At 52.5% G+C, this 9,333-nt stretch overlaps 1 protein-coding gene across 4 annotated transcripts; it reads left to right on the forward strand.

The window, feature by feature from the left end:
- The first annotated feature begins 929 nt into the window (after nucleotides 1–929).
- On the forward strand, nucleotides 930–6,169 carry LOC141933206 (cyclin-dependent kinase 3-like). Of its 4 annotated transcripts, XM_074847657.1 has the most exons (7): nucleotides 930–1,093; nucleotides 2,072–2,149; nucleotides 2,511–2,631; nucleotides 3,170–3,340; nucleotides 3,772–3,873; nucleotides 4,671–4,874; nucleotides 5,265–6,169. In XM_074847657.1, the coding sequence occupies exons 1-7, from the start codon at nucleotides 966–968 to the stop codon at nucleotides 5,385–5,387; spliced, it is 927 nt and encodes a 308-aa protein (XP_074703758.1). In that variant the 5' UTR covers nucleotides 930–965; the 3' UTR covers nucleotides 5,388–6,169. The 4 variants fall into 4 exon arrangements, with proteins under 4 accessions (XP_074703758.1, XP_074703759.1, XP_074703760.1 ...); XM_074847658.1 differs by lacking the exon at nucleotides 3,772–3,873; XM_074847659.1 differs by lacking the exon at nucleotides 3,170–3,340.
- The last annotated feature ends 3,164 nt before the right edge of the window (nucleotides 6,170–9,333 follow it).

The raw sequence follows: 9,333 nt of genomic DNA on the forward strand, positions 1-9,333 counted from the left end.
TTTGTTCTTTCAGAGTGGCAAAATCAGGATCAATTTAGAAAAGATTTTGAATTGGTATCGCAGCAATGGGCTAAATCAGTCCTTTTTAGGTCACCTAAATGTTGGGGTCTGCGCTGTGGACCCACGCACCCAGTGGGCTGCTGTGTCCTGCGATGCCCACCCAGAGACATGGAGCTCCCAAGCCCTTCAGAAGACAGTCCCTGTGGCTCTACCTTTCCTGCTACCACAATGCGTAATACTTTTTTAATCTTGTCTTCTGTCAGCTGTCAAGTCAATGTTTAATCCCTCCCCAAGGACATCTTCTGAAAGACTGACCAAGCAGCACAGCCCACGGTGGGAAGGTTCAAGGGACAATTGCACAAGACCAAAAAAACCCAAAACACACAAACAAAAAAACCACACACACCCCCCACCCCCTCCCAAAAAAGACATTTCTGTGGTGTGTTTGACCTGAGCTTGTCCAAGGGAATCCTAATTATGCACCACATCCCCTTGACACCAGGCACTGTACAAACAGAGCTGGAGAACTTCCCTGGGCCTCGTGCAGTCCCTGCTGCCTTTCTTGCAGGCCTGAAGCACTTCTCTACATCCATTTTGCTCGGTTTTTGCTTCAGCCAGCACACTGCACAATCTGGGTCACAAGCAAGTCCTGGGCGGTTGGTGCACAGCGTGTTTGGCTCTTGGGGTCTGCCCGAAGCCCCCCAGAGACACCCCACACCCCAGACACCTGTCAGTGTGCCCAGGCAGCCCTGTCTGCCTGCAGCTGCCCCAGTTCAAGGCCCGTCCCTGTGCTGGGGGAGCAGCAAGGGGGGACCCAGACCCCAAAAGCAGCTCGGGGACACACAAGGAGAGCAAACACCTTCTCCATATTTGAGGGTTTATTTCCTTTTTTTTTTTTTTCCCTCAGAAAGCAGTGCCAGCTGCCCCCCCCTCCCCCGCCACCACTGCAAGCCTGAGGCAGCACCATGGATACCTTGCGAGAGGCGTTTCACAAGGTGGAAAAGATCGGGGAGGGCACCTACGGCGTGGTGTACAAGGCCCGCAACAAGCATACGGGGCAGCTGGTGGCCCTCAAGAAGATCCGCTTGGACTCGTGAGTAGGATAAAGCCTCGGCCCTGGGGCGGCCATGGCCCGGCCCAGCCCAGTACCCACCCGGCCTGCCATGGCACCAGGCCGGCTGCCTCCTCAGCACGGCAGCAAGAGGGTGCCCAGTCGAGGGGGGAGGGGGGTGAGGAAGGCAAATGGCTCCTCTGGGGCCGGTAGGGCTATCTGTGGGGAGATGGCCACCAGCTGAACCCAGCAGTGCCCCAGCCCTGCCATGGGAGTGAGCAGGCAGGCCGTGAGCCCAGCCCAGTGTCCAAAATGGCGCGAGAGGCTCAAAAAAGCCTGACATGAGGGAAAAAAATGTCTCTATTGGCTCATGCAAGCAGCTAGGGCCTCATCTGGCACTACCTGGTCCCAGCTTCATGGCACAGGGCAGGGGGAAGTAGCCACCATTTTAGGAGGTGGCCTCTCCCTCAGGGGTGTGGTGCCAGGGCCTGGTGAGGCTCAGCCTCCAGGCAGAGCCAACTTCAACCCCTCCAGGGTGGGGACTGGGCAGATAAAAGTTTATTACTGTTCCCCTGAGTCAGCCCTGGGCTGTCTCCACAATGAGGGGTGTCAGTGTGGACTGGGGGCCATGGTGGTAGGTCTGCACCCCATGGTGGCCCCTCAGGACAGTGAAGGGGGCTGCCTGAGGAGTAAAGAACTTTCATCTCCCGCCAAGTGAGGCTTGGGCATTTAAACTGTCATTGCTTCTCCAAATGTGCTCTCACGTGCTCCCAAACAAGTCCCCAGAGTTTTCACTGTCTAGGTGACCCCCTCCCTCTCCTTCTCCACAGCTCTATTTCCCCCTGCCTCACCCCAGTCCACCCCATGCACGGCTCCATCCCAAACTCAGGGTGCCCAGTGTAACAGACCCTCCCCTGGGCAGGCGATGGGGTACAATGGAAGGGAGAAGGGACTCAGAACTCTGATGGCTGTGGGATCCCACTGAGGAACAGGGTGCCATACAGCCTGTCTCTGCCGCAGGGGGACAGAAGGCGTCCCAAGCACGGCCATCCGAGAAATCTCGCTGCTGAAGGAGCTGAAGCACCCCAACATAGTCAGGTAAGACCTGGATAAACACTCCCCACCAGCTCATTGATGAGCTCCTGCTCAGGGAACTCTGGGTACAGGCACCAAGGGGGGTTTTCCTGTCCTTTCCTGACTGTACAAACAGGAAAAAAATAAACAGGAAAACGCAGGAATCACTTGCATTTCCCTGGTTCGCAAAGTAGCTCACAGCACTGCCCCTTCACTCCAGCAACACAGGCTGGTCCAAGCTGCTGCTGCCCCATACTAGATGCTGCTTTTCCATCTGCCTCTGTCTGCTCTAAAGGACTCAGAGGCATCTGTGGGAGGAAGGATGTTTGGAAAGGTATGAAGATGCTGAAAGGTACTTAAGGAAGTGCTTGCACTTCTTTTGCAGGCTCCTGGATGTCATACATGGACAGAAGAAGCTCTATCTAGTGTTTGAGTATCTGAACCAGGACCTGAAGAAATACCTGGACTCATCCCAAACCGGAGAGATTCCTTTAAGCTTGGTCAAGGTACAGTGTGGAAGAAGTGCTAACAGGCAGGGCAGAGAGCGTGTGTCCTTACTGCCTTCTGCTGGGCAGAGCCAGCACTGAGCTGCTCTTAGCCAGACTGCATCTGGAAGAGATACATCCTTGGCTGGAGGCATTCAACCTCTCGGATCTCAAACATTTCAGCTGGGAAAACTTCGTGGCACTATTGCTCAGTGCATTTATTTCCCAGCTGTTTCCAGGCTTTCCAGCTCATCTTGCTGCAGAACAAACTGCTATTAAGAGGGCAACTGAGGGATCTATTACTAATTTCCTTTGTGCAGGGTAACGGATGGGTGGAAGGGACTGCCACTGCTTGGATTGCAGTCTTTCTGTCCTCATGTAGGGTGGGATCAGTCTGTGGCCATCTCCGAGTAGTGGCCCGCAAGCCTGGTGTTGCATTATAGCAAGGTCTTTTTTTCCCATTCAGGTTTATAAAGGATCCAAAGTGTGTTGGTTCATGTGATCCAATGATTCAAAGTGGTTTCATCATGGCCTTGTCTGAAATCTCTTCTCTCCTTAGAACTACCTTTTCCAGCTGCTGCAGGGTGTGAGTTTCTGCCACTCACAAGGAGTTATCCACAGGGACTTGAAGCCGCAGAACTTGCTCATTAACGAAGCAGGAACAATCAAGCTGGCTGATTTTGGACTGGCAAGAACTTTTGGAGTCCCCCTGCGCACATACACTCATGAGGTATTGTTGAGGCTCCCTGCCACCTGAGCGTGGGGTACAAAATCCATAGTGGGTGAACAACAGCAGCATCACAAGTTACTCATCCATAATGGAGGCACAGCTGTATCCGGGCATGCGCTCTTAACCTAACCTGCAGCTAAGGGGCTACCTCATGTCCCCACAAAGCGTGCTGACTGCTTCGACCCTAGCCTACCTGCAAGCTGGGTTCTCACCTTCTCTGCACGGGGTATATTTATTTGTTCTAGAGTGTCTTGCTGAAGAATGATCTGTTAATCCCAATCTTGCTGTCACTAAGGTGTCTGTTACTTCAGCGTGGCCTTGGCACACTCTGATTTGTACAGTCACTGCCTTACAGCTGAGAGGAGAGGAGCCCATGCCTCTAGTTTCACCCAGGGAACTTAGACAAAGCTTGTTTGTTGGTTCCTTACCAGGTGGTGACTCTGTGGTACCGAGCCCCTGAGATACTGCTGGGATGCAGATACTACTCGACCGCTGTGGATATCTGGAGCATCGGCTGCATCTTTGCAGAAATGGTAGAATGGGCTTAAATAGTCTCTTTAATGAGCAGGGAGGCTTCAGCTGCAATGGCAAGAGGGGAAGGAGGGACAAGATGCCAAAGATCTGTGATACTGTGGTCCCACTCTGTGCTGGGGTGTGTTTTATGGGAAGTCCACCCTGAGGGTTAGCTGATCCTTAGCTGTGGGCTCAGAGCAGGGACCTGGCAGAAGGCACAGAAGCCTCTGTAATCCAGTTGCAGTTTCAAGTACACGAGAATGTGATGCCTCTCCTTCCAGAAAGGTAACTTCTGTCTTGTTGCTGCAGCGTTTTGATCTTGGGAGGAGATGACTCTCTTGCAGATGTCCCCACAGCGGCTTGCAGAGAACTAGCACTCTCATAGCATGGCAGAGTGGATCTCTGAGGGGTCCATACTGCACTTTGCAGAGTTTTTGCTATCCCTGCAGTGTAATAGCACTACCCCTAGCTCCCAAAGCCCCCAAGCTGCAGATCAGCAGAGCCTGGGCAAGCAGGTGGGGAGGGAGCCAGCCTGCAAGAGGGAGTGTTAGAAAACTAGAGACAAAGCCCTCTTTGGGGCCAGTCTAAGCGACTGGCTGAAACAGGGGCAGCCTTGGGGAGACACAGATCCCTGGAGAGGAGCTGGAGACAAGCAGACACCCGTGACTATCCCAGCCACTTCCTGGTGGAATCGCTGCATTGTAACTGCCCTGGTCTGTGCAGTTTGCATCTGCTGGAACAAAGGGTTGCTTGCAGTGGGAAATAGGGCACACAGCCAAAGGAAAGGTGGGAACTGGTGCTTTTTTTTTTCCCCCAGGTTACCAGGAGGGCCCTGTTTCCAGGGGACTCTGAGATCGATCAGCTCTTCCGGATCTTTCGCACCCTGGGCACTCCCACCGAGGTGACCTGGCCTGGGGTGACCCAGCTGCCTGACTACAAGGGGACCTTTCCCCGGTGGACAAGGAAGGAGATGGAGGAAATTGTTCCCAACTTAGATCGAGATGGTAGAGACTTACTGGTGGTGAGTGAGGGCTCAGCACAAGATCCAGGGACAGACAGGACCTTTTCAAACTGGGCAAAGAATAGGGATATTTGGGACTGACCTACCTGGAAGCGTGTTAGCTGATCTGGTTCTAACGCTCATCCCTGCTATTGCAGAAATATGGAATCATCAAATAGGGCTCAGTCCTGGCTCTGAAGCAGGACTGGCAGTGCAAGTTCCTCTAGGAAACACTGCATTGAGGGTCAAGGAACCCTTCTAGTGTAATCCCCATGGTAACTTCAGCTGAGTGTTACTCCCGAAGCCCAGAGAAGGGAAAAGGCAGGACCACCATCTGCATCTGGGCCCAGCCATGTGAAGGTGCAATTTGTTTTTTAAAATCCTAAATCTGCTGTGTTTTTCTCTCGGCAGCAACTGCTCCTGTATGACCCCAGCAGGCGCATCACAGCCAAGGCAGCCCTCGATCACAAGTACTTCTGGAGAAGTCCTCAGAGCCCTGAAGAGCAACACGTGCCGCAGAGACACCGCAGATGAGAAGACACAGCTCTCCCCGTGCACTTGCAGCTCCGGGTGGCAGCGGCATCCAGGGTCTCATTTCTCGGGAGGCACCTGGAGAGGGACGTTCTTGCATTTAGAGATTCTCAGCCCGTTGCTGGGGAAAGGTTTGTCTGGGTTACAGCCAGTAGAGCTGTTTTGCAGAGGTTGCGTGCAAAGGGGTGAGGGGTATTTATCAGCGTAAAACACTGAAATGTAGATGAGAGCGCATCTTTCAGAGGTTTGTCCTTGCGTTAATCAGTGAGCTAAGGGGACACACAGGGATGTCTGTCTGTCCAGCACTGGAGCATCCCCAGGTCTGTCGGTGGCAGTTTCTGACACCAGGGTGTGCTGGAGCTCCACGTTGGGCAGGGGAGCGCTTCCCTGCTCGGCCCTTTGCTGCTGATTTAAAAGGCTGGGCTTGTCAGCACTAGACAAGTTGTTTGATCTGAGCTGTTGAACAGAGCTGACATTCTGCTGTTTCACAAGCTGAAGAGCCCTGTCAGGTGTCTTCATTTGTGCCGTAGCTTGGACTGAGAAGCCAAAAGATCCAGTTATCATAAAGCACACGTTGCGTATGGCTGGAACAGTAACAGCTAAAGCACTGGCTTTCCATCATCCGACCAGATCTAACGCTGTTTCCTTCGCTTCATTGTCTTGGACATGTTTTTGCTGTTCAAATGTTTGGAGAATCATCACAAACTTTCGGTGTGGTTTTGACATCTTCATTTTTTTTTCTTTCAGTGCAGAAAAAAAATAAAAGCTTGTCATTTGTTCACAAACCTCGGTGTCTATTGTTTGGCGTGGCCCATTGGACTAGTGACGTAGAACGTTCTGGCTGGTCCTTTTTTCCACAGAGCTCTTCTCCCTTCATGACCTCCTGCACTCTTTCTTTTATCCTTTCCAGCCCAAATCCTTGGCAGTTGCAGAGATGTGCTCTCAATTCTGTTGTGGAATGAGGGGCTGATGGTTCTGCAGCCACGTGCTGTCTCGGTATGGTAAGGTGGGCTTTCTTTCCACCACAGGTTGCCACAAACCAGTTCAGAGTTATAATCTACTTATTTAAATACTCAAAAGACAGATTTTTGCCTTAGGGATGCCAACCTTCTGCACTCCTGTTTTTCATGCACGTGCACACACATCATGTGCTCCTAATAACTGTGATCCCAAGAAGTGATTTCAGCACAACCCAACAGCTCTCCAAAGCAATCACGTTCCTAGAGTTTCATGACAGATAAACAATGCAGTAAAGGAGAGAGGTGGCTGCACACGCAGCTGTAGCACAAACCTCCTTCCCCACCTACTGCATACCAGAGAATTTGCACAGGGGAGAGAAACCTTTGAGTCCCTCCTGAAAAAGCCCCTCTCAGCCCGAGACCTGCCTGTCTACAGCCAAGCTCTGTCATCCTTCGCCCTCCTCCATCATTCACTCCTTCTCCCGGCCCAACAAAAGGCAGCGGGCGGCTCTGCTTAATTCCTGACTTCAAAAAGACTTTTGTCATCCCTGCTGCAGCGGCCACACCTCCTGACAGATCCCCAACAGCGAAACCCTGGGCCCTGTTGCTCACCTCCCTCCGGGCCCTGCCGTGCTGCCTGGCTGTACTTCTCCTGCAGGTTTGGAAGCCGCCAGGACCTGGGGAGCTCGCTTGCCTCTGCAATTTGCACAAATTAGACTGGGTTTGGGGGGGGCGGGTGGGGGTTGCTTTGCTTTTGAAGCTGTTGGTAGGAGTCATGCTGGAGTGGCTGCCTGGAAAAAGTTGCCCTGCTCGTGTTTGGGAGGAACCGTTTTGTGATTGAGCAGGGGAGAGTAGGCAGCTGGGCCCACGCAGCATCTCCTGGCCTCTGTATGGTAACACCCAGCTCGCAGGGGCACGTTTGTGAGACATGGATGAATTCGGCTATGGGAATCATTTCCCTGCCTTTCCTACGTGTTTTAAAGTCAATTCATTTTGTACAGACAATTCTCTGTTTGCTTTATGCAAAAAAATGCTTGTGCTATACCAGACAAGCTGCTCACAGAAGAGGTTGCTTTTTTTAAAAAAAAAGATCTGCATCAAGAAATAAATACCAAGGACGTTAATCCAGTCCAGAAACAAATAAAAATACTGCAGCTCATCTAGCCCCACAAAATGAAGCAACAGGCTGAATTTCAAACATTTATGACCCAACCCCACTGCCAGCAAAGGGAACCAACAACAGCCGTGTCGAAATAACCGCTCTGGGAAAGCCACGATGCAGCGCCCAGCGCCCTGTGCCTGCGAAGGGAGGAAAGGCACTACCGGGCTCCTCCTGAGCAGCCCACAACCCTGCCAGGCAGCTGGGCTCTGGGGACACGTCAGGACGACACGAAACGAGCTGCTGTCTGCAGCTGAGGACCACTTGATAGCAAAGAAAAGGATTTTTAGTGGGGTTTTTTTTCATAAAAAAAAAAAAAGGCAGGCCAGCCTTCGAGGGGGACTGCTCAGCCAGCTCCACTGCTCAGCTGCCTATTCATCTCTTAACGCTTTCACCCAGCCTTAGGTAAATACCTCCCAGCACGCAGTTAGGGAGCACTTTATCCAAAATGATTAACTGACTGCCTAATTACCGGAACTGCAAGTCCCTTAGTTACAGAGCATTCCCTAAAACCATTGAATCAGCACTTCAGGAAAGAGTCACCACGTGAACATGGTACTGCTTTAAAAAAACAAGCACAGTTTTACCTCATTTGCAAGGGGAGCAGCAGGAAGGAGGGCAGCCCTAGAGCCCAGCACCCTGCCCCACGGAGCCGGGCAAGGGGAAGGCTGACAGCAAACTCACCTGTGGGGCTGAGCCGAGCTGCAGCAAAGGCCCCATTGCTGATGGATCCTCCCTGCTTTCAGCCAGCCGAGGGGAGCAAAGCCAAAGCACAGCAAGGCTGCTCCCAGCAGCTTTGAAGAGCTGGGGACCCAAGGACTGCTGGGACCTGCACTGGTCCCAGGCTCCTTGGTTGCACTGGGTCGTGATCCTCACCTGGCTGCGTTCCTGTGCACTGATAGCTGTTGGTCACCCCGGCAGGAGGCCAGGGCAGAGTTTCTCTCCTGATGTGTCCCCTGGTCCCCCACAGCCCAGCTCCAGCCCTTGCTGCTGGTCCAGACCAGCCAGGAAGGGGGTGCACAGCGTCCCGTGTGCCAGCAGTGCTCTACCAAGAGGAGACAGGCTGGGAAGGGATGCTCTAGGGTGTGTGCAAGAGTTTTCTCCGTTGTAAACCAACAACTTGCCCCATATTGATCATGGCAGCTGAGATGGCCACGGACACCAGCCATAGGCCTGTCAATAAACACAGACCCTGCAGAGCACGGGACAGAGCCTAGGCAGATCTTGAACTGGGAACTTGGCGTTTCCATAGCTGGACTCAGATTGTTAATGCTGAGTACTGCCTACCAGCAGGAAGGTAACGGGACCTGTGATTGTGCTGCGCTTGCTGGCATGGGAACAATTTCTTCTTGGAGCCCAGACTTCAAATCCCAGCTAGGCTCTATGGAAATAGAGGCTATGCTGCTACTCTGATGGGGGAAGAAGGGGGAGAAAGCCTCTACCCTTATGGATTCTTTTGGGTATATTGGAGTTCCCAAACAGCATCAGTTAAAAGAGCCCTTGGGAGAGGGGCTAGAGCAGCTCATGGCAATAGAGTTATTTTTCTCATCCCGCAAAGCCAGAGGATGCTCCACAGTGGGGTAGACACTAGGGAAGAACATTTGGAACATGAGCTTGTTCATTTCAGCAAGGGCTGAGCAGTGGAAGTTACACAAAGGAGTGAAAGCTCACCTAAAGAAATAGCAAGTGGAGATTTTCCGGTACTGCTGGGTGGATCCTGCAGCCAAGGGGTGTAGAAAGCAGTTTCACATCATCACTGGCTGCATGTATCATCAGTCTGCTACTGAAGGTCGTCCCTTCCCTTGCAACACAGTTGCCTCTCTACAGGTAC

The sequence above is a fragment of the Strix aluco genome, chromosome 21 (genome assembly GCF_031877795.1).
Source record: "Strix aluco isolate bStrAlu1 chromosome 21, bStrAlu1.hap1, whole genome shotgun sequence".
NCBI classification, from domain to species: domain Eukaryota; kingdom Metazoa; phylum Chordata; class Aves; order Strigiformes; family Strigidae; genus Strix; species Strix aluco.